Source organism: Myotis yumanensis, unplaced genomic scaffold (assembly GCF_028538775.1).
Source record: "Myotis yumanensis isolate MYYU_CA2020_CCGP unplaced genomic scaffold, mMyoYum1.0.hap1 SCAF_16, whole genome shotgun sequence".
In the NCBI taxonomy this organism is placed as follows: domain Eukaryota; kingdom Metazoa; phylum Chordata; class Mammalia; order Chiroptera; family Vespertilionidae; genus Myotis; species Myotis yumanensis.
Window position 1 is genome coordinate 19,240,005 of NW_027223767.1, and position 25,936 is coordinate 19,265,940.

The window sequence follows — 25,936 nt, forward strand, 5'->3', positions numbered from 1 at the left end:
TCATTAAATATTTACTAAATGAGTGAATGAACAAATATACTAACTAGAGTCATGGTCATTAAAATCAAGAACAAATTGCCCGCCATCCCTACTCACTTAACACTGAAATACTATTCAGGAAGAGCTTTTCTAAAACTTTTAATCTAAGGATTCTTTTATACTCTTGGAACTTATTGAAGGCCCCAAAGACATTTTATTTATGTGGGCTATATCTATTGATATATGTCATATTGGAAATTAAAACTGAGAAGTTTAAAAATGTTTACCTATTAATCCATTTTAAAATAACAATAATAAACCCACTACATGTTAATGTAAGTAACATATTTACGTGAATAATAACTACATTCCCTCCCCCAAAAATAAATTTCTTGAGAAGACTGGCACTGTTTTGTGTCTCTCCAAACATCTTTAGAGTCTGTTTTGATAGATGCCAGCTGAACTCTCATATATGCTTTCTGTATTAAATCTTTTGTGATATGTTGTTTTAGTTGAAGATAAGGTGAAAATCTGGTTTCACACAGATACAGGGTAGGGTAAAAGTAGGTTTACAGTTGTTTGTTGGAAAACAATACGATAGTTAATAAATAATACAAGAATAAATTCTGTGTTTCATGTACTCACAACTGTAAACCTACTTTTGCCCCATCCTGTATACAGTCAGAAAAGATGGTCTTTGAAACTATACAAAACGTGAAAAGTGGTAGATTCTTAAACACTAGCAATATGGAATGAGAACTATGAAATCTGAAATCTTATTAATGAACTTGTACTCTGCTGTATTAAAGTCCGCTGCTCAGTTGTGCTTCTGGCTACAATGCAGAAAGCTGGAAAGAATGTTGCTGTTACATTAACAATGAAAAAATAAATAAGTAAACTGCAAAATCACAGCTTTTCTTGAATCCATCAAAGAGCTGAAGGCAATCGCAGGTATCCTGAGATTGAAGGAAGGACAGGCTGCTGAAGGATGGGAGCACCAAAGGAGGTCTCATATGTGACAGAATGTAAGATGAAGACAGGGATGCTATGCAAGCAGGCAAGAAGGAATCAACTATAAATTTTAATAAATTACCAGCGGCCAAGTGTGGGATTAGTGCAACAGTACAGAAGCGCTGAGACCTGCACACACGGCCGTTTGCACCTACTCTCAGGATCTTTGCCAAGACCTCTACTCGGTGCTCATGAGAAAAACTGCAGGCAGAATGGAAGACCAGAAAGAACCACCTTTTGAGGTGCTGATGTGGAGATTAGTGGGCACTGTAGGAAAAAACATGAAGACCTGATAACCCTCTCCCTTGCTCAAACCCACCTCTCAAGCCTCTGAGCGAGGGGCAGCCTTGGCCAGCATCTGATGCAGGTCTTGAGGACAAGACAAGAGAACAGAGCCTTTCACTGCCTCTGATGCAATAGCAGATATTTTGGACACAGGGAAGCTGTGCTGCAATTTTCATTCAGAGAACAGCACACTGGGGACAGTAAGGAGGCTTTCAGATCAAGTAAACCTGGAGGTGCTTTAAAGCAGGGCAGTACGGCCCTGGCTGGTGTTACTAAGTGGTTAGAGCATCTGCCCTTGGACCGAAGGGTCGAGGGTTTGATTCCCAGTCAAGGGCATGTACCTGGGTTGCAGGTTCGATCCCCGCTTCAGTCTGGATACGTGAGGGAGGCAATCAGTCAATGTGTTTCTCTCACGTCAATGTTTCTCTCTCTCTCTGTCCCCTTCTAACCCCCTTCCACTCTCTCTAGAAATCAATGGGGAAAAAATATCCTCAAGTGAGGATTTAAATAAATATATACATACATACAAATATTTAAAAAATAAATAAAGCAGGGCTGTCGGGGTGGAAAGGAGTGGAGCTGATGGAAAAGCCACAGGAACTGGACAAATGCTTGGATGCTCAGATTTAGGAACACTGACCTTTCCCGGGGCTACACCATAATCAGCAGCAGCAGTATCACTGCCATGTACTGAGCACAACTGAGCCCAACATTGTGCTCTGTGCTTTGTTTTTTTTCTAATCCTCACCCAAGGAGGTGTGTTTTATTGATTTTAGAGAGGAAAGAGGAGAGAGGGAGAGGGGGAGGGAGAAAGAGAGAGAAATATTAACGAGAGAGAAGAATATTGACTAGTCACCTTCCGCATGCACCCTAACTGGGGATCAAACCTATAACCCGGGTATATGCCTGACTGGGAATCGAACCTGAGACCTTTCGGTGTATGGGACAACGCTCTAACCAACTGAGCTATTAACAGCTAGGGGTCGGTGTTTTTAAATAAACTCCAATCCCCACCACCCCAAAGTAGGTATTATCTCCATGTCATAGATGAGGAACCTGAGGTTCAGAGAAATTAAGTAACTTGCCCAAGGTCACAGAGAGAGAGCATGACAGAGCCACAACTTAAATGCAAAGCCCAAGTTTTCACTTGACCAGGCTGCCACCCAATGTTACATTAGTGACAATGCCCAATTACCCCAATCCCTAGAGATGCAAATAAAATGTTCAGTGTTATACAGAGAGGAGAGAGAAGATAACTGTTTGGATTCCTTATAGGTTATCTAAAACGAAGAGATTTGGAGGACACGTGGCAAAGGCTTCCAATATGCAGCAGATATGTCACTCTGCCAAAAAGTGCTTATCAAGCAGGATGAGGCATGGTGACAAGACTGCACCCAGTCACTGCAGTGCTAAATAATGGACATTCTAGAAGTCTTTGCCTCAGCTACAGTCAATATTGCACTAGAACTCTAGGCAAACTGAACATTCACTTGGATTCGACTTGTCAAATAACAGCATGCCAACCTCGACCTCTGCACCAGATGTAAGAAACCCTGGTTGGGGAACAGTGGAGAGCCCCAATCAGAACCAAGAGCACCGTGCCCATACCAAAGACTGAACTACAACTCAACCCCAGAACTACCCCACTGACTCTTCCTGCACTCCCAGGTCATTCTCAGGCCTTTGCAATTTCTGAAGTTTAATGTTATCTGCAGACATTCTGAAAAATAGAATTCAAAATAATTAAAAGGAAACAAAACTCTCTAATCATTCTTGATCACTAATGGAAAAATTTGAGTTATACTTGAAAAGCTCAATTGCTTTATTTATTTATTTTTATTACATTTATTTGGGTGACATTGGTTATCAATTGCGTTAGATTTAGTATGTTCCCAGAGGAAGCAAGTGACAGTTGCCTTTTTTCCCCCTGAACTATTTATGGTCTCTTTAGTAATGATGCCATTTATTTTCTTCCATCAATGGACTTCGTTTTCCTCCCAGAGAAGATGAGAGAAAGGATAAATTTAAAGTGATGGAGGGAAAGACTTCAAGTCCTTCTGCCAGAGAGCTGACAATTACGGAGTCACAGTCGCAGGTAATGAAGATCGATGCTGTGCTGTGAAGCCCTACCATCTACCTAGTGCAGCGTCTGGGAGAGCATAGTTATTTCTGTTCTAATGCCCAAAATAGATATGCTCATTTTGAGGATGAGAAGCAGAAAACACTTTTTCCTTGGAAGGTAATGTGCTTTGCTGATTTAATTAATCTTTTTTTAATATTTTCAGTGGTTTTTTTTTAGAGAGGGAGGGAGGGAGGGGAGGAGGGAGGGAGAGAGGGAGGGAGGGAGGGAGGGAGAGAGAGAGAGAGAGAGAGAGAGAGAAGCATCAATTGGTTGCCTCCTAAATGCACCCCTACTGGGACCAACCCCGCAACCTGGACATGTGCCCTGACTGGGAATTGAACCAGCGAACCTCTGGTGCACAGAAAGATGCTCAACCAACTGAGCCACACTGGCCAGAGCTAATTAATAAATCGTTACGATATCTCTGTGAAAAGAGAAGGCAAGTATGATGAGCCTCATTTTCTGAGGAAAGTGAAGACATGCAAAAATTAAGAAACAAATTAAGAAATACAGCCCTGGACAGATACTGACGACAGGAAGAAATTCTTTGTTTTTGGGCCTGGCATTTTGTATTAAATGAGGATTAGAAAGAGAAGAACGAGAAGTCTCAAATAGCATGCCATATGGCTCTGAACCCATCCTGTTCAACCTTTTCATCCACAACTTGAATGAAGACATAGAAGGCATGTCTGGAAAATCCAGTAATGAGAAAATGGGAAGGTTATCAAAGTTCTAAAAGGTCTCAATAGGCTGGAACAATCAAGCAAACTAGCAAGATGAAATCAAGTGTGAGTCACACAAAGTCCAGTACTTAATTTCAAAGAACCTCTTACAGAAGTAGAGAAGGGAAGAGTTTAAAAGCAGTTCATAAGGCCTTGGGCCGATACTGCAAACTGTTGGCCCAGAGATGTGTTTTGTTTGGCCTTTACAGTATTTATAAAAAACCCTAAGCCAACATTTAAAACTTGGGAGAGTCACATAAAAATTGGATTTCTGGCTTCTCTTGAAACACTGATAGACCTGGAAACTCCAGGTTTGCATTCAGACATGACAACAATTCCACAGAGCTGAGTTGTGGCTGTCCCCTTCAGACAGGACAGTCACGCCAATGGATGCGTATGGATGCACGTTGGCCTGTGAAGCCACTTGTTAGCTCTGTGGGAATCTGTTCCCAACTCTTGACCTAGGAGTTTCAGACAACTGCCAATTCAACAGAAGCCAATGGTGTAATATGGCAGCCAAAAATTTCACCCAAACCAAAGAAATGGAAGAACAGTACCTAAATCAATGGCCCTTAACTTCTAAAGAGTCACAGACTCCTTGGTGAATCTAGAAAAATCAATGAATCTTCTCTCCAAAAACACGTCTATCATACAAACTTTTACAACTAATTTCAGTTGACAGACCCCCTGAACTTCCAGTCCCCAAGTTAACACGCCCAGTCTAGAAATTGTCCCACTGTATATTCACGCACTATGTCTACTCCTGGCCAGGCATCTCATTTTAAGAGGCAGGTTGACAAATTGCAAGGCAACCAGGATAATAAAGGGTCTGGAAATCATATCATAAAGTTGAAGAAACTAAGAATGATGAGCCTAGAAAAAGGAACACTCAGTAAGGAACATAATATCCATTTTCAACTTTAGAAGCTGTAATAAGGAAATGGGATTAGATTTACATCAGTTCAACTGGCAAAACTAAGATCAAAGAGAAATTACAATGAGGTGTATTTTACTATTTTAGTTCAGTCTAAGAAAGAAGTTTCTTACAATTAAACCTCTACAAAACCACAAGTGTCCAAGCAGAAGCAGGATAATGAAATGTCAGAGATGCCATAGAAAGGATTCCTGAACTGAGTGGAACACTGCATGCAATAACCTAACGCTACCTTCTTCCAAATCAAAGTTTCTGTGAGCAGAGCTGGAGATGGTGACACAGCAGTCCCCTCCTTACTTAGTTTTGCTTTCCATGGTTTCAGTTACCTGCTGTCAACTAAAATCTGAAAATATTAAATGGAAAATTCCAGAAATAAACAATTTCTGGCATGGCTCAGTGGTTGAGCATCGACCTATGAACCAGGAGGTCAGGATTTGATTCCTGGTCAGGGCACATGCCCAGGTTTCAGGCTCGACCCACAGTGGGGTGATGTTTCTAACTCTCTCTCTTCCATTCTCTCTGAAATCAATAAAAATATATTAAAAAATAACAATTCATAAGTTTTAAACTGCATGCCTTTCTGAGTAACATGATAAAATATCGCACCTGCCTGGTGTGTGAATCATCTCTTTGTCCAGCATATTCACACTGTACGTGCTATCTCCGCTTTATTGACGGTGTATCACAGTGCTTGTGCTCAAGTAACCCTTATTTTACTTAACAGTGGCCCAAAAGAGGAGTGATGCTGGCAATTCAAATATGCCAAAAGAAGCAGTCAAGCGCTTCTTTTAAGTGAAAAGGGGCGAGAGTTCAGTATTATCTGTGTTTCAGGCGTCCACTCGGGGTCTTGGAAAGTATCGCCCACAGATAAGGGGGACTACTGTACTAATTCTGTTCCCCTCCCAAACTAATTCGTCTTGCTCTGATGCAACTCTTACACTGGAGCCAAGCCCCACTGAAGAGACAGAAGCTCAGTGGCTGATCCTCTCTTGGTGATTCTCATCTTACTGGGAACTGGTCAAGGTTTGGCTACTCTTGAAATTTCACATGCCAACTTTTTCTTCTAACCCACTCCACTAGTCACCTCTCTTTCTACCTACTTCCAAGTTGTCCATTTTAATTCTTGGGAAGCTGGATAAGTTTCACTGCATATCAGATCAAGTACTTGCTGAATTGACTCATCCACAAAGTTTCAAACATGTGGGCATTTAATTAAAACTTTTGCCTGATGATTTCAACAGATAAAAATGGGGAGAATCCAGTGCTGTAATAACCCTGTGTGAGCATCACAGTCTGGTTAGAAGAGGTCACAGACTAGACCAGCATAAGTCCACCCACGCAGGAGGTGGCCAGCAATCCAAGGCTCTCCAAAATGTGCAGCAGAGGGCTAACCAGGCAGCTGGCACTTCAGAAATGTCAAGAAACTAAAGAAACTGCTTTACTGTGTCTTCAATTTCTAAATTACTCCCTTCCTACAAATAATTTTTGAGTCAGAAATAACTGCTTTCCAAAAAGAATGTTTTCTGCTAAAAATGTCTTTTTAAGACACCATAAATGTAAAGTGAATACTTTCCCCTTATTTATACATCTGTTCTGACTGAACACAATCAAGATGAAATTTATTAAAGGAAAACTTCCTTTTGTCCATATTACTGCTCCCCTCCCGAGTGTTCCTCAGAAGCTTAGGAAGTAAGTTCTGAAAGGAAACTTTTCCTCTGCCCCAGCAAAGGGGAAAACCTGGGGCCTCTTGACCTATAAAACTCAGTATTTTGGAACATCCGTAATTCTCCCCAGTCTGTGCCAGTCAAACAGAGTCTCCCTTTAGCAAACCACCCGGCAGCCAGGGCTGGACAGCGAGGCTTTCACCCTCAGGAGCTGACAAGGATAGGACTCAAAAGCTCCCTGAGAAAAAAGTCTCTACTTCAACTTGCATTACAAACTGTTGGAAAAGACAGATGGAGGGGATGACAGGAAAAGCAATTATTTCTTCTGGGCTTCCTTTTTGTCTGGATTCTGGGGAGACGAATACAAAATTCCATCACAGATTGAAATGCTATCTAAACATTCTTGAAAATGTGGTCTTACTTCTGAAATATGACCTGCTTTGCTCTACAGCAACCTGTAACCTATTAACATGTGAGGTGGGGAGGCCGGCATTCCTGCAGGCTGTCTAATTCTGGGCCGGACTCCCCAGCACTGCTAGTTTGTGACCACAGGTTAAAACATAACTAACTAAGGGATATGTATCTGCATAGCATGACCCAACAAAAAGTCTTGATGAATCATTTACTTTACTTTCACAATCTTGGAATTTAAAATACCGGAGACTCTCTTTTGTGTATTAAGGTTTCTAGTGAGCCATTCTACATACAGGCTGAATCACAATAAACAGTAGCATTATTATTTCAAAGAGTAGTAAGTTGCAACTAGTCATATACAAATCAAGTTTTAAACAACAGTTAAATAAACTGTTATCACACATGGACTATGTGTTCTGAGAAGTGTGAAGATGAGAAAGATGCAGTTCTTGCCTCAAGGAGCTTATACACTAGTCAATGGGACAAGATGTGTTCACTAGCGCGTCCAAGGAAACCAGGAAAGCCAAATGAAAAGCCCGAGCAGGGGGCTGAGGGAGTCTGCGGGCAGGAAAGAATAGAACTAATTAACTGGGGGGCACTGGGATCAATTTTCTCATCTGTAAAACGAGAGGAATGGAACAGACAAGTTCCAAATCCCTTCTAGTTCTAAAATTCTGATTCCTTTGGTTTGTCTAGTTAAGATAAATCAAAATTTCATGAAAGAAGTGGTATTTGAGCTGGGCCATAGGAATAGGTAAGATTTTGAAATTAAGCTATTGGGAGAAAAAGGAGAGAGAATTTTAAGCAAAAGGAAGGACACATCTGCCCTGGCTGGTTTGGCTCAGTGGATAGAACGTCAGCCTGCAGGTTCGATTCCAGTCAAGGGCACATGCCTGGGTTTCGGGCTCGATCCCCAGTGGGAGGCTTGCAGAAGGCAGCCAGTCAATGCTTCTCTCTCATCATTGATGTTTCTATCTCTCTCTCACTCTCCCTTTCTCTCTGAAATCAATAAAAATAAAATTTTTTTTAAAAAAGAAGGACACATCCTAAGCCCAGAAAATATTAAGTCTTCAGTATGGATGAAACACAGGCAACAGCATTGGAAAGGTAGACTGAGGCCCTGAATGCCAAGCAAAGGAATTTGGGTTTAATTTGGTAGACAGAGCCCACTGAGGTTTCTGAAGAGGTAGATGACATGACCAGATGACATGACATCTCCTACTATAAGGGCCCCGATTACATAGGCCTCACCTCCCAGAGAAGCAAAACTTCGTTGGAAAAATCTAAATAGATAAAGCAAAACAGCAAGGGCTAAAAATCGTGCAAGGACTAGGAAATAGGACCAGTTTTAGGAATTTAGTATGTCTACACACAAATAGTGATGGTGACAACAAGGAAGAAGGCAGACTACTTACAAATGGACCAACGGAAGGTGATTATTAACAGAAAAAGAAAGTCATAGAATGTAAGAAAAATAGAGAAATGAATAAATTGAAAATATAAAAGAAAGAGACTCAACATATGTCAGCTACTAGTAGAGAGAACAGGAATATAAGATGAGGAAATTTCTACACAGGATTACAACCTCCACCCACCTTCCAAAAATCTGGGTAGCATAATTAACATTTTAAGAAATCATCTGTACTGACAGCTGTTGGCGGGGAGGAGGCTGGGGGGCTGGGTGAACTAGGTGAAGGGGGATAAATGGTGACGGCAGACTTAACTTTGGGTGATGAACACACAATACAATATACAGATGATGCATTACAGAATTGTACATGAAAAATTTATATAATTTTATTAATCAATGTCATCCCAATAAATTCAATAAATTTTTTTTTTAAAAGGAATCAGCTGTACTAAAAAATGTCAAACAGGACAAATAACAGAATTGAAGCTACTATTACAAAGATGCACACCCAACCTCACTGAATTAGTACTGGAAAGGGAGAACCAGACGCTGTATGAGAAGAAGACTAGGAAAGACATGCACGTCATTGTTAGATAGCAATTTCTGAAAAATGATGCCTAAACAGAAAAATAAAATCCAAATGAAAAGGGAAATGTTAGTAGATAATATGTGGCCTCTGAATCATTGAAGAATACCTCCTCCCCATATACTTTTTCCCTTCATTCCCTTCCAACAGCCCTCCTTAGCTAGATCCTAAGGAAATGTAAAATTCCTGAAATCAATCTAGTTACTAGGCACAAGGAACTGTAGGTAGGTCACATTACTATTTTTTTGTAACATATGAATTTTATTTCCATCTTGATTTTTAAAATGTATTGTGTTAAAATACACATAAAATTTATCATCTTAATCATTTTTAATTGAATGTAATAAGTACATTCACATTCTTGTGCAGCCATCACCACCATCCATCCCATAATTCTTTTCAGCTTTTAAAACTGAAGCTCTATACCCATTAAACAGTAACTTTCCATTGTCCCCCAGCCCCTGACAACTATGATTATACTTTCTGTCTTTATGATTTTCACTATTCTAATTACTTCATATAAGTGGAATCATATAGTATTTTTTGTGACAAGACTATTTCATTTAGTATAATGTCTTCACATTCATTCATATAGCATATGTCAGGATTTCTCTTTCTAAGGTTGAATAATATCCCACTGTATACACATCCCACATTTTGCTTACCTAGTCATTGGTCAATGGACACTTTGCTTCTACGTTTTACCTATTGTGAACAAAGCTACTATAAACATGGCTATACAAGTATCTCTTCAAGACCCTGCTTTCAATTATTTTGGGTATATATACCCAGAAGTGGAATTGCTAGATCATATGGTAATTCTATATTTTAAATTTTTTGAGGAACTTCCACAGTGTTTTACACACAGCGGTATCATTTTACATTCCACCAACAGTGCACAAGGGTTCCAATTTCTCCATATCCTAAAACTGGTCCTATTTCCTAGTCCTTGCATGATTTTTAGTTCTGTTGCTTTGCTGACACTTGTTGTTTCCTGTTTGTTTGTTTTTAAAATATATTTTTATTGATTTCAGAGAAGAAGGCAGAGGGAGAGAGAGAGATAGAAATATCAATGATGACAGAGAATCATTGATCGGCTGTTTCCTTGCACACCCCACACTGGGGGTCAAGCCTGCAACCCCGGCATGTGCCCTGACCAGGAATTGAACCGTGTTCTCCTGGTTCATAGGTCAATGCTCAACCACTGAGCCATGCTGGCCGGGCGTTTTCTGTTTTTTTGATAGCAGCCATCCTACTGGGTGTGCTTTGCATTTTCCTAATAATTAATGATTTGAGCATCATGTACTTAGTGACTAATCTTGTATCTTCTTCGGAGAAATGTCTCTTCAAGTTCTTTGCCCACTGTTGGGCTGTTTGGTTTTTTGTTGTTGAATTTTAGGAGTTCTCAATATATTTTGGATATTAATCCCTTATCAGACATATGATTTGCATATATTTTCTCTCATTCTGTAGGTTGCCTTTTTATCCTGTTGACAGTGTCTTTTCTTAATATATTTTTATTAATTTCAGAGAGGAAGGGAGAGAGAGACAGAGAGAGAGAGAAACATCAATGATGAGAATCATTGACTGGCTGCCTCCTGCATGCCTCCTAGTGGGGATTGAGTCCGCAACCCAGGCATGTGCCCTTGACTGGAATTGAACCTGGGACCCTTCAGTCCACAGGCCAACGCTCCATCCACTGAGCCAAACCAGCTAGGGCTGTTGATAGTGTCTTTTGATGCATAGGTTACTGCCATCTTTTGCAGTAACAAAAGTAATACCAAAATCCCAACAACTTCGCTAGATAAGCTAGATAAAAGTAGCAACCACATTTAGACACAGCACACAAAAGATAAAGATAAGATGATTTCTGTTTTCTCATTTCAGCTTGCATGTCCCGGCCTGGGTGAGATGTGCTGATATGCCCCTGGCTCAAGGAACACTGAGTGAGAGAGTTCATGGCTGGTCTGGGCAGCCTACCGCTATTACTCGTAGAACAAGTCATGTACATTTCCTGCTGTGTATGGGACAGATCCATAAGAAAATGCTCTGTAAGGAGGCAGTTCAACACTTTGGTCACTTGGTAGTTGGGTTCTGAAGAAATTAGAGGAGCACAATGAATAGGGAAGAATAAGTTACTTACTTGCCTGCCATCTTGTCCCACATTTGTTTGACCTCTTACAACAGTTCGAATATTGTCATCCAGTCTCCTGGTAAAAAAAGTTAAAGAATACAAATCATTAAAATAATCTCTATTCTGGGCTAATCAAAAGAGCAAGAGTTAGTAATTTATCCAGCATCTTCTGCAGATTGTACCCACTTGTCCAGAAAATCAAACAAGTTTGAATGATATAAGAAACACTGAGGCCTTGGGCCCAAGTGGAGCCTAACAGTAGTGTAAAAAGCCAAGCCCAGCATAGACTGATGAGTTGTCTCTGTTTTTTAAAAAAGGGCTGTTTTCACTTAGTATTCAGAGTGTCCAAAAGACCCATATAACTTTTAGTATTTTTCATGGAGTAAACCAAAAATGAGAAAGTTGCTTAAACTTTATGGGAAGAAGCCAGAGAATTCAAATTACCCCACATAAATTCTTTCCTCAGAAACTTCCTCCAGAACCTTAAAAGGGATAAGAAGCCAGGGTAATATATGAAATCAGTCCTTTACCTTCCGGGCCCTGATTGTGCAACCTATGCAGGAGACAGATTTGTAGCCTCTAGCTCCTCTTTCTCCAGTGGCTCAACAGGGGCCATTAATGATGTCTCAACCAGAGACATCTATTTTAGTCAATTCCATTTTTACTTGAAGAATCCATTAAAGGTATGCGAGCAGAAGGAAAATAACCGGCTCACAAGTGATTTCTGGATCATCAGAGAATTTCCATTATTTGTGCAAACCCTAGACAACTTAGTGGTCTCCACTAGAATTGTTATAGCAAAAGTCTACCAAAACGATGAACTGGCTTCTTTGCACTCCTTAAGGCATCCAATTCAACAAAACATTAACAATAGAGGTCTTCACCAAAAAAATCCAAAGGGGGAAAAATCATCTCCTGGATTCAAAATAAAGGCTTCTTCTCATCAAAAGTTAAAAAGCAAATCTACACTTAATATGTTTAATTACAAATATATATAAATATATATATGTGTGTGTGTGTGTGTGTGTGTGTATATATATATATCCTATATAATAAAAGGGTAATATGCAAATTGACCCTAACAGCAGAGCGACTGGGAATCACTGGTCACTATGACACACACTGACCACCAGGGGGCAGACGCTCAATGCAGGAGCTGCCCCCTGGTGGTCAGTGTGCTCCCACAGGGGGAGCTCTGCTCAGCCACAAGCCAGGCTGATGGCTGCCAGTACAGCGGTGGTGGTGGGAGCCTCTCCCGCCTCCTCAGCAGCGCTAAGGATGTCCAACTGCAGCTAGGCCTGCTCCCCGCTGGCAAGTGGACATCCCCTGAGGCTTCTGGGCTGCCAGAGGGATGTCTGACTGCCAGCTTAGGCCCAATCCCCCCGGGGAGCGGGCCTAAGCCAGCAGGTGGTCTTTCCCCGAGGGGTCCCAGACTACGAGAGGGCACAGGCTGGGCTGAGGGACGCCCCCCCCACCGAGTGCACAAATATATATACTAGAGGCCCATTGCAGGAAGATTCCTGCAAAAATAGGGCTTTCTGCAGCCGGAGTGAAGCAGAGAAGGGAGCGAAACCCGCCGAGGTGGGCTTCGCTCCCGCCTCCGCCGCCCCACTTGCTTCTCTGCAGCTTCGCTCCCTTCTGCAGCACTTGGCTTCCTTCTACGTTGTCTTCAGTCTTCACTCTGCGCCTGTATATGCAAAGTAACTACCATCTTTGTTGGGTTAATTTGCATACTCGTCTGAGTGGCTGGTGGGCGTAGTGGAGTAACACCAATTTGCATGTTTCTCTTTTATTAGTGTAGATATATGTACATAAAAAAGGCTCAGTGACCATCTGACCGTCCAGTACATATGATGTGCACTGACCACCAGGGGGCAGACACTCAAAGCAGGTGCTGCCGAGCTGTGGTGACTTGGCAGCTGCGGTTCTCGGGTGATGCACCCCGGAACCAGAGAGGAGGGAGCCCGATTCCTTGAGGGGCCGCACGATTCCACCTTTGGCGGTGGGTTGCTGGGGCACTGTCGGCCCCAAATCTGGTTTACTGCCGATAACATTTCCTAATATACATTTTACTAATTTTCTTTCACCTTTGACACTTCTATTATAGAGAAAGGGTGAATAGCAATATTAAAATATTTTTTCTAATTAATTTCCTTTCAATATGCATGAATCCGTGCACCGGGCCACTAGTTATGGTAATAATTATAATGAATAAATAAACACTGAGTATCTACCATGTGTTAAAACTGGAAATTCAGATGTGGACAAACCAGAACAAGGCTACTGGCCACGAAGGACACTTGATGACCACCCTAGACAATCACATCCTAGATTAATCACGATGTTTAATCTTGGGCCACCACCCATACCAACCAGCAGATCTAACCTCATTGGTAACTGGTATGTGGCCAATATATGTGTATACATGTATGTGTATATATATAAGCCCATATTCATATCTAAGCCTTAGGAATACACACACACACAAAGTAAATCTACTAAGAAAATAAAGCCATTACAAATATAGCAGAAATGCTGCGCTGGCCAGTGTTGCTTAGTGGGTTGGAGCATCGTCCTGTACACCGAAAGGTCCAGTGTTTGATTCCTGGTCAGGGCACATACCCAGGTTTTGGTTTGATCCTTGGTTAAGGTGTGTATGAGAGGCAACCGATCCTTGTTTCTCTCTAACATCAATGTTTCTCCCTCTCTCTCTTTCTAGGCTCTCTCATTTCCTCTCCTTCTAAAATCAATTTTAACCAGTTAACCGCCACGATATTTTGAATTTAATTAAAAAAGGTCTGCCATTTGCGTCTATAGACACTTATGGCATACAAATGGTTAAAAAATATATAAAAATGCTTTTGCCTCCTTTTATAAAAACTGTTTTGAATAGCCTGTTACAGTTTTCTTCCCTTTTAACAAATAATTGAAGACTGATTAAAGAATTGAGGTCTTTGCCACAGGCTTGTATGAAAACCCACATAAAATGAATTATTTTTCTTTCAAATGACCATTTATAGCAAAAGTGAGATTTCAGATAATGAAGCATATTTTTCATTATTAATAATCATATCGTATTACTTACCTTATTTTCAGTCTAATCTTGTTCACAACTTCGTCTATGTTTGCCAGAGACTACAATAAAGAAGGAAAAGTGGCAGCTATTATTTCGCTTCCTGGAATTCCTCTTTTACAGGGAAATGATGAACTATAATGGCTATTGATGACATCTCAGAAAATGTAATCAGAGAGTACAATTCAATTTTTACTTTAAAAAAAAAGTATAGCAGTAATTGGCAACTATTGCAAAATCCAGCCTGGTATCTATTTTTATAAATTAAGTTTTATTGGAACACAGCCATACCCATTCATTTACATATTATCTACAGTTGGCTTTGAACTACAAAGTTGAGTAATTGCAACAAAGACAGAATGGTCCACAAATCCTAAAATATTTATTATCTAGCCCTTTACCGAAACTTTGCCTGACCCCTGATACATAGAATCATAAAAAATTCATACAACAAATATAGCAATGAATGAACATACATACAACAACATGGATAAATCTTACTAATATAATGTTGCACACAAAAGAAAGCTTGACAACAAGAGTATATACAGTAGGATTCCATTTTTATAGTTAAAAAATGAGTGAAACTATTCTCTCGTTTTAGAAGCAAAGATAGTGGTTATCTTTGGAGGAGACAGTGACTATGAGCAGGAAAGACAGGGCCATCTAAAGATGTTTTATTTCTTCTTTTTTAATATATATATATATATATATATATATATATATATATATTGATTTCAGAGAGGAAGAGAGAGGGAGAGATAGAAACATCAATGATAAGAGGGAACCACTGATCGTCTGCCTCTTGCATGCCCCTTACTGGGGATCGAGCCCACAACCTGGGCACATGCCCTTGACCGGAATCGAACCCAGGACCCTTCAGTCTGCAGGCTGATGCTCTATCCACTGAGCCAAACTGGCTAAGGCATGAAGATGTTTTATTTCTTGATCTGGGTGGTAGTTACATGGCTGAATTCATTTTGTGAAAATTCATCAAGCTATACACTTAAGATTTGTGTACTCTTCCACATTATGTTACTCTTTAATAAATAAATATATCTATTTTTTCTAAGTGTATAGATCCACTAGAAAATAGTCTGGAATGATAAATACTAGAACTTGTAATCTATACTAGTAGCTAGAATCTATGAAATCAGTAGCAGTAGCTGTAATGCATGAAAAGGAAAGATTTAAAAAATTTTTTTTGCTGAGTATTTTCTAACTGCTCTATATTGACTATGCACTGCTATTGTAATTATAATACAGGTATTTCTGTTTTTAAGACAATGACAATAGAAATAAATGGACTAGTTCCAACATTAGGGAAGAAAAAATGTGAGGAAATGGTGCCCCCTAATGGAATAGAGATGGTACAACTTAATAGCACTTTTTTTGGGGGGCGGGGGTTAATCCTCACCAGAGGATATTTTTTTCCATTGATTTTTTTAGAGAGAGTGGAAGGGAAGAAGGGAGAGAGAGAGAGAGAGAGAGAGATCAATTGGTTGCCTCCTGCACTTCCCGAATGGGAACTTGACCAGGAATCAAACCCAAGATCCTTAGGTGTGAAGGCCGACACTCTTAACCACTTAGGCACCAGTCCTCTTTCTCTCTCTCTCTTTTACCAACAGGTATTTTATCTGAGCAAGAACTGGGGGTGATGTAGGAACTGCTACCAGCAACCTGTGCTGGCAGGAGAAGACCAGGCTCCCACCGGGAGAAGGGCTGGTAAGGAAATCAGGTCACTAGTGTTTGAGATGTCAGATGGGGCCATTCACATCTTGTCTATTGTTCCGACAAATGGTTACTCTGAATTTCAGAAACTCAAGAACAGACTGAGGTAACAATAAATCTCAGAAAAGAGAGTTATTTTAATTGAGGAATCCTCTGTCAAGTTGTCATTGCACAACCAGACTGAGTATAAATCACCACGGTGGTGACAGAACCTGAGTTGTCAGAGGACCTGGGTTTGGCAAATCTCTGCCACAAACAAATCTGCTGTATGTCTAGAGGGCAAGAGGTTTAACCTCTCTGAGTTTCTATTTCCTCATATGCAAAACAGGCATACTAGTTCTCACCTGGCTTATCTCTGCTGGAACGCATTCCTTTTTTAAAAAAAAATTTTGGTACTTAAAAAAACTATTTAAAAAATGTTAACATTTGGGAAATTGGGGATGAAGGGTAGCCATGAATTCTTTCTGTTTGTTGGTTTTGTTAATACTCACCCAAAGATATTTTTCCATTAATTTTTAGAGCAAGTGGAAGGGAGGGGGAGAGACAGAGAGAAACATCGATGTTAGAGAGACACATGGATTGGTTGCCTCCCACATGCGCCGACCAGGGCTGGGGACAGGGCCTACAATTGAAGTACATGCCCTTGACCAGATGGAACCCGCGGCCCATCAGTTCCTGGCCCGATGCTCTATTCACTGAACCAAACCAGCTAGGACAGCCATGAAGTCTTTGTACTATTCTTGCGTCTTTTCTACAAATAGAAAATTATCTCAAAATTTAAAATTGTAATCTATTTAAATTGGTAAAACATGTAGAGGGCCAAAAATTCAAACAGAAAAGGGCAGACAGTGGAAAGCAAGGCTTCTTTTCCCCTGTTCTGCCCGTCCACCTCCCAGTTCTCCTCGCCAGAGGCAATGGCTCTGGGCCAGTTTCTTTGGCACATTCTCAGAGATGTCTATGTATCTGAAGCAGACCCATAACTTATATCCCCTTCCTTACATAAATGCACATTGTCCTGTACCATGCTTTATTCACTTAACAATATAACTTGAAGATCATTCCACATCAGCAAATATTGATGTTTGGTGGTACAGTAATTATTGCTTAAATTTAATACTCTGTAGACATGAAGGTCTTGCTTAAGTCATAACAATTTTCCCGAAAAAGAATAATTCAAAATAATTATGCTTTCAGATATTCAACTGCATTTATTTTAAAAAGCAAAAAACACCCTGGCCTGTGTGGCTCAGTTGGCTGGGCATCATCCCATGCACTGAGAGGTTGCTGGTTTGAATCCAGGTCAGGGCACATACCCAGGTTGCAGGCTCAATCCCCAGTAGAGGGTGTGTGGGAGGCTGCTCATGGATGTGAAGTCACGTTGCTGTTTCTCTCTCTCTCTCTCTTCCCCTCTCCCTTCCTCTCTCTCTGAAAATCAATTTTAAAATCTTTAAAAAAAAAATGCAAACCTGGTGAGCAAACCTGTTGAGCATGGACCTGTGAACCAGGAGGTCACATTTTCATTCTCAGTCAGGACACATGCCCAGGCTGTGGGCTCAATCTCCAGTGTGGGGCATGGAGAAGGCAGCTAATCAAATTTCTCTCATCATTGATGTTTCTATCTCTTTCCCCCTCTCCCTTCCTCTCTGAAATCAATAAAAATATATATTTTTTAAAAACACGCACACAAAAAGGGAATGGACACTGGGGCGGTGGGGGCTTGCCCGGGTGGGAATGGCTGGGGGAGGGGGGTCAACTGGGGAAAAAGGAGACATATGTAAAACTTTAGACAATAAAAAAAGAAAAACAAACAAACAAACAACAGGGAATGACCTAAAGGGCCCTCAATAGAAAAGTTAAATAAATTAGGCCACATATATTTGATGGACTTTTGACGCACCACTAAAGACACTGGCCAGGGAGACTCTGAGACAAATATCACTTAAGAGAACATGCTAATAATGGGGAAAACATGTAAAAATACCAAGTACCCCATGAATACAGCTTTTAAAAGACAAGAAAATTATAACACTTGACTGCACGTTAGGTGGACTACTTGCTCTTTATCGTCCAGATTTTCTACTGGGGAAGCAAAAGGGAAAAGGGTGCTAACATTTAATGTGGATCTGTTATGCAACACTCCTCTGAACTTTTGACAAAAATGATTCCCCTTAATCTTCTTACCAGGCTCTTTTCCTCCTCGGTATAAAGAATGGACAATAGGCCCTGAAAGCATAGATACTTTGTCCAAGGTCACGGAGGCTGGATTTGGTGGAGGCCTGACTCCTGGGTCTTCACTCTTTCTTACTCTACCATGCCACCTCTAATACAATGGTTCCTGACCTAGTTTTTCTGCACCCCAACACACCTGAGGGATATGACACACTCCCTGCTATCAGCTCAGTGCCTTTCGATAACAATGATTCTCACTGGGGTTGAGGCCTCCCTGGCAGTTGGGAAAACGCCCCATAGGAATCCAGATTGGCTACCCTGGGTGGAGATGATACATCTACTCTTTGAGAATCATTCTTCTAGTTCTGTTGTAATGTGGCTGCACAGTGTTAATTCCATCGCTTAAAAATGTCTTATTTATTGAAAAGTATTTCCTGACTTTAATGGTGATTCTTGTTGATAACAGAAAATACATAAAATCAGACTCATCCCCAACAGAGTATAATCACCATTAGCATTTTGGTATATTACCTTCTACTGCTCCTTCTATGCAAATACTATATGGCTTTTTTAAAAATTAAAGTTAGATGATAAGCAATTTGACATCTTTTTTACTCTTAACTACACAGATGCATACATTTTGAGGGAATCATTAAAAATTCTGTATAAACAGCTCCATATAACTCTTTTTTACAAAGTTCTTAATTTTATTTTTTACAATATATTTTTATTGATTACAGAGAGGAAGGGAGAGGGAAAGAGAGAGAGAGAGAAAGAGAGACATCAATGATGACAGAGAATCATTGATCAGCTGCCTCCTGCATGGCCCTACTGGGGATCGAGCCTGCAACCTGGGAATCGAACCATGACCTCCTGGTTCATAGGTCAATGCTCAATCACTGAGCCACGCCAGCCAGGCTTAATTCTATTTTTTAATATAAATTTCATCTAGTTTCCCTAATCAAACCTCTAATGAAAACATGACAATTGTCATCTTCAGTTTTCTACTAGGAGACTGGAAGCCCAGCTACTCTTCAGAACCACCCAGGGAGCCCTGTTACATACAGAAACCCACATTCCCCACACCTGGACCTGGTGAGTAAGAAACATCTGGGGATCTGTTCCAGTCCACACAGACACGAGGTAGTTACACCTTCACACCCTCCTCCTCGGAGTGACACTGAATATATTCTTGATATACTGACATACTTTAAATATTCTAAATGTATAATTCACAAGTATTTACTGCAGGTCCATGAGGCATAGAGATGGGTTTTGCCCAAGATATAGCAATAGCTGAAAGAAATTATAAATCATGCCACCACTTTTTATTACCTTTCCTTAAGGTCCATGGAAATCAGGGATAAATTGCTAAGTGTAAATCTGGGATTGGGGAAATAAAGGTAACCCTGGGTCATAAACTTTCTGAGTCACCTAAGAAATTTCACAACACATTATCATGTACATGAGGGCATAAGGCAAGACACATTACTAAATCTGGACATCTTGTGCTCCCTACAGTAGTTTAAAAACAAATAACAACATATCAGTAAGATGTAAGAACCTGGTGGTTTCCTATATAATTTTCAAATCTAACACATACTTTTGTTTTAGTGGGTCAGCAACCTTAATAGGGTGGTTTAAATGAAATATTTTCATGTTTAAAACTATCTCTATATCAGTTGTTCCCAAATTTCCATGTCCAGCTAATTCCCAGAATTCCTTTTTCATAGAAAATGATGAGCTCTACGTCCTCCAGTACACGGAAAGGTGGTGGGTTCAATTCCCACCTCCTGTCAGGGTGCTTACAGGAGGCAGCTGATTGATCTTTCTCTCTCTCTCTCTCTCTATCTATCTCTCTCTCAAAAAAAAAAAAAAATCAGTGAAAACATGTCCTCTGGTGAGGATTAAAAAACAACACTTTAATAAATTTCTGATAATCATTTTTAAATAAAAAACAAAGAAAATGTGAGCGCTAAAGGCTATCTGTGAAATCTCAAAAGAGATAATCACATAGTAGGATGCCATGTTTTCCAACTTTATCTTAAAAATTAACATGTCCATTAGAAAAAGCTGGTTTATGCCAAGATAGTAACAATTATGGGGATTATGAGCTTCAGATTCAAATACTATCCAATCACATATTTCTACCTGGATGCCCCAAATATGTTCCAAAATGAGCTCACCTTTACATCCTCCTACTAGCCTATTTGCCACTGAAACCTGTTTTTTCTTCCTACTCCCAATATAGGGTAAAGGTGCTAACGCCCGCTTAGTCTGCCAGGCTAGAAATCAAAGTTCAAAATCCTTCATTTGGCCTATAATGCACAGCTTAAATGTCATTTCCTCATGGAAGCCCTTTTGGGTCCCTCAGATGCATGCTCTGTTTTCACAGTAATTGAGCATGTTTCCTTCGTGGCGATGCTATCATATGTAGCTGGGCATTCTCTAACTCTCGGTGCCTCATTATTCTCATTGTAAAGCATGCATGGTAACAAAGTGAGAACTTACCATTGTTACGTGTTTAGAATGGTGCCTGGTGCATGGTAAGCATCCAATAAATATAATCTATTATTACCCTTGTACTCAAAGTGAGAACTCTTTTGACATCAAGTAACAAATAATTAATAGTTATACGAACAAGTCATTGTGAAGCATAATAATTTGCTTATAACCTGCTAATGGTTTTATTAGACTGGAAGCTCTATATTGGGAAGGAGGGTATTTGCCTTGTCCATTCCTCTGGCCACAAATTTCTTACAGAGGGAAGCAGAGGAGGTGTTTTTTGTTGAGTAAATGAATGATTTCAGGTTCTACATCCCTTCAACTACCAAATTCTGTCTTATGCCTCCTAAATAGCTCTTGCATCTTCTTCTCTCCATCCTGGTCTCTACTGATGCTCTCATCATCATCTCTCTCTCTCTCTTTTTTTTAAATCTATATTTTATTGATTTTTTACAGAGAGGAAGGGAGAGGATATAGAGAGTTAGAAACATTGATCAGCTGCCTCCTGCATACCCCCCACTGGGGATGTTCCCGCAACCAAGGTACATGCCCTTGACCGGAATCGAGCCTGGGACCCTTCAGTCTGCAGGCCGACGCTCTATCCACTGAGCCAAACCGGCCAGGGCTCTCATCATCTCTCTTAAGTGATCTGTCACAGCAGTTTGCTAACTGGGTTTCCTGCCTCCAGTTCTGCCTCCCCCCATTTCACCCTCCACATTGTTGCCAGATGGAATATTTTTTGATCCTCACCCAAGGATATGTTTTTATTGATTACTAGAGGCCCAGCGCACGAAATTGTGCATGAGTAGGGTCGCTAGGCCTAGCCTGCAATCAGGGCCATGTCTGCTGCCCCACCGCTGCCCCACGCTGCCCCTCACTGCCACCGGCCTGTGACACCCTGCGATGCTCAACACTCCCTGCCCTGCAACTGCTCCAAGACGCTCCCCTACACTCAACACCACTGCTGCCCCAAAACGCTCTGCAAAGCTCCCCGCCCCACGCTGCGATGCTCACCGCCCCCACAATGCCCCGAAGCTTGCCACTGGACGCTCACCACTGCTCGCCACCCAACAATCCCCAGTCCTCCTCCCCCAGCCCCACCCCCGTTCGAATTTCGCAGGTCCCGTTCATCATGCTGTGATCAGAACCTGCAGGACTGGGGAGGGACCGAGAGGTGGTCAATGCACCTCACAGCGACTGGTTGAGCAGTCTTTCTAGGCGTTATGCTTATGGTCCTGACCTTTTATATAGGATAGGATTGTTTTTAATGAGAGGAAGGAAGAGGGAGAGAAATATCAATGTGAGAGAGAAACATCGATTGGCTGCCTCCCATACACACCCCGATGGGAGATCAAACCCACAACCTGGGTATGTGCCCTGACCTTTTGGTGTATGTGATGACACTCCAACCAACTGAGCCACATTGGCCAGGGCCTAATAAAAAAACTTTTTAATACTCACCTGAGTATTGAGGCAATGAGGAGCTGTCTATCTCTAACATGAGGATATATTTTTTATTGATCTTTAGAGAGAGAGTGGGAGGGAGGAAGGATGGGAAGACAAACATTGATGGGAGAGATACACATTGACTGGGTGCCTCCTGCATGTGCTCCAACCAAGGCCGGAGATTGAACCTGCTACTGAGGTCCGTGCCCTTGACCAGGAATTGAACCCAAGACCCTTCAAACTGAGGGCCGATGCTCTAACCACTGACCCAAATCGGCCAGGGCCAGATGGAATTTTTTAAATGTGAACCTGATCCAGTCATTACTGTCAAGAATCCTTTTGTGAAAACCCCGTGCCCAGAACAGCATCTCCAGAGGACGGTGTGTGCATCCCCAAGGGGTTTGCCATAATACCCATTAGGGTATGAGAAAAAAAATATTAAACCTTTATTTTCATCCTTTATTTATATAGCAAACACTACTAAAACCTAATTTATTTAAGATTGGTGCTAGGATATGTATGTAATATTTGGGGGGTAGAGGCTTAAGATTTACTCCAGCAAATATCAGTGTGTGGAAAATATTTAAGGGTATAATTTCTAATAATATACTCACTCTACAAAGAATTCCACTTTAACAACAGTATTTGATATTAGCTACTCCCCTGGTTACAATGAAGTATGATTTCAATTTAACACTCCTTCTTTATCACAGCTCCTTCGATTTTATAGAATAACACATCAATCATAATACTCAAGAAGAGCCAGAAGCCACTAAAATGAAGGAAACTGCATACTTACTTGCTCCGTGGGGAACAGGGTATTGATATACTCCACAGCATTGAAATCTGCTCGATCTAGAGGATCCTGGCTTGGAAATACCTATATAAAATTAGGGGATTAGAAATGACCATCATCTTTCTGTCTTGTTTTATGTATTATTTCTTTCCTCTCTACTGGGTGGAAAAGGCAAAAATCAAATTTCTTTTTCATTTTATAAAACTTAGATGCTCAATAAAATGTTAAATAAGACAGAACTTGGCTGGAGATCCTGGCTAGAGAACCTGGCTAAGCTGCTGATCAACTGAAAACTGTCTCCATGTCATTCCTTCTTCGCCAACTCCATCCCCACCTACGGGAACCCCTGGACCTGCTGGGGCTGGACCCCAACAGTCAGGGCACAAGCAAATGTGTCAAGAGCAAAGTCAATCTGAGCCCTGAAGAGCAACAGTAATGACATTATAAATGCTGTTACAAAATTAAAAATGTGCAAAAGAAAAAAAATGTTAAAATAAAATCTTTAATTTTTACCAACACCTGTAATTTTAACATCTTAGGTCTTGGTGCAACTAACAGAACAGAATATGAAACAGTGAAAAGTTCCACAGATATCAACAAAATGCCAACAGGTGGGCATTGTGCAAATCAGATTAAGCCAGCTGATGACATGGTTGTATCTTTAAGAAAGTCTTGCCTGGCCAGGGCTGGTGTGGCTCAGTGTTTGAGCATCTGCCCCTGAACCAGGAGCTCACAGATTAATTCCCCCATCAGGGCTCATGCCCGGGGTTGGTTACACGCTCCATCCCCAGTGTGGGGGTGTGCAGGAGACAGCCTATCCATGTTTCTCTCTCATCAATGTTTCTCTCTCTCTAAAATCAATAAAACAATATATTTTAAAAGTCTTAATAGAAACAATCTATTAAAACAACATATTAAAAAAGAGACATAATGCACTATGTCTCAGCAATAGAATCTGCTATGCACTGAAGAGATTTTTATGGTTTACACGGTGTCAGGAAGTGAAGAGCTGGCAATGAGGAACTGTCTGTCTCTAAGAGGAAAAGGAATGTTGCCTTCTGAGAAACATGGCTAGCTCCCTTCAAAAGTTGCAACTTGAACAAGGTGGATTATAAAAGTAATCAAGTGATCCCCTGGTAGTGGATTTCACCAGCTCAGTATAGTTATTCTGGTTAGCAAATTCTTTTCCGATTACTAGATAAACCTGTGCTAGAACTCAATATTATTAATAGTAAAACTGTGTCTTAAAATCCTTGTCAAACAATAACTGGCTGTTTGATTTGCTTCTTCTATTAGAGCCCACTAGGTTCAAAGAGTAAATGAAATACTTTTTTTTTTTGCAAACAGAGGTGAGTGGGGAGCAGTGTGGCCTGAACACCAAAACCTGTGCCCAATGGGCTGGCACCCTCAGGATGAGCCAAGTGAGCTTTGCATGGGTCAGCCAACCACTCCTGGAAAAACACACCTAAAACTCTACTAAGAGAGCTCTTCTCCTTTTACCAGGAGCAGTACCCTCTAGAACAACGGTTCTCAACCTGTGGGCCACGACCCCTTTTGGGGGTCGAACCACCCTTTCACAGGAGTCGCCCAAGACCATCGGAAAACACATATATAATTACATACTGTTTTTGTGATTAATCACTATGCTTTAATTATGTTCAATTTGTAACAATGAAAATACATCCTGCATATCAGATATTTACATTATGATTCATAACAGTAGCAACATTACAGTTATGAAGTAGCAACGAAAATCATTTTATGGTTGGGGGTCACCACAACATGAGGAACTGTATTAAAGGGTCGCGGCATTAGGAAGGTTGAGAACCACTGATCTCTAAGGATCTAAATGAGTGATTTTAACCTTTTCCTCTCATGGCACACCGGTTTAAAAAAAAAATCGCTGGTCTGAATCACTATTTTTAATAGCAATACTCTTTTAAAAACTCAATAAACTTGAAAGGAGAATTTGGGTAACTAGAGAGTCCCCACAGGGAAGGGAGGCCTCCTGACAATAGTCTTCAACCTCATCCAACACATCAATGGCAGGAGCTGTCAGCCACGTAAGCCCGATAACGGGGTCCTGGTCCAACATGTCCCCTCTGCTCTTCGATCCGCTTCGGGAATCGAAGTTACGCTCTCCCGTCAATTCGGAGTCACGCCCCAGGGGCTGGGCTGAGACCTGGGAGCCGCGGCACAGCAGCCTGGCGAATGCAGGGACAGCTCTACACCCCCAAACCCTGGGCTGCGGGCCAGGAGTCCACCTGCAGGGCCGTCCCTTCGGGAAGCACCGCTGCTTGGCCCAAACGCAGGAGGATGCCCCCTCCAAACACAACCCAGGCCGAGGAAGGGCTCTCCCGCCCCTCGATCCAAGAACCCCTTCCCTCCCCCACCTCCCCCCACACTTGTCCCATCCCTTCCGAGCCTAGCTCCCACCTCGGGCCACCCCAGGTCCCGCCCCCGCAGCGCCCCGTCCCCCGCACTCCCCTCCCCTCAGGGGGCGGAACGCTCACCTGCTCGATGGCGAGCTGCACGTCGGGCGTGAGCTGCAGCACCGCTTCCAGCTCCTCCACGAACTCCAGGTCCTCCTCCTCCATCATCCCGCCGCCCAGCCCCTCCGGACGCACACCCCGGCCCCGGGTCGGGCCTCCTGCGGTCACGCAAACCGCAGAACCGTACCCCGCGGCGGGCAGCGCTGCAGCGAGCTCGGCTCGGCCAGCTAGCCGGGAACTTCCGGGAAGGCGGCGCTTCCGGGACGCGAGGCATTCTGGGATAGCGGAGGACTGACCTCCGGGTGCCCGGAGGAGGCGAGCCCGGCACGTCCCGAATTCTTCCCAGACAGCCCTGACCCTACGAGGAGGGGGCCCTCGTCCCCTCGCCGAAGGGCGCGGACACTGCAGGACCCCCCGGTGAGGATGTGCCCTCGCACCGTGGCGACCGACCGACCGACCGAC

General features: G+C 41.8%; 1 protein-coding gene across 1 annotated transcript in view; it reads right to left on the reverse strand.

Moving 5' to 3' along the window:
* The window catches only part of VPS53 (VPS53 subunit of GARP complex), a 147,305-nt gene extending 121,633 nt beyond the window's left edge, over positions 1–25,672 (reverse strand). The window contains exons 1-4 of the mRNA XM_070395089.1: positions 25,496–25,672; positions 22,986–23,066; positions 14,348–14,397; positions 11,272–11,338 (exon numbers count right to left, since the gene is read on the reverse strand). Coding sequence (XP_070251190.1) covers positions 11,272–11,338; positions 14,348–14,397; positions 22,986–23,066; positions 25,496–25,582 — 285 coding nt within the window. The 5' untranslated portion in view covers positions 25,583–25,672. The remainder of the gene's footprint in view (positions 1–11,271; positions 11,339–14,347; positions 14,398–22,985; positions 23,067–25,495) is intronic.
* Between the last annotated feature and the right edge of the window lie 264 nt (positions 25,673–25,936).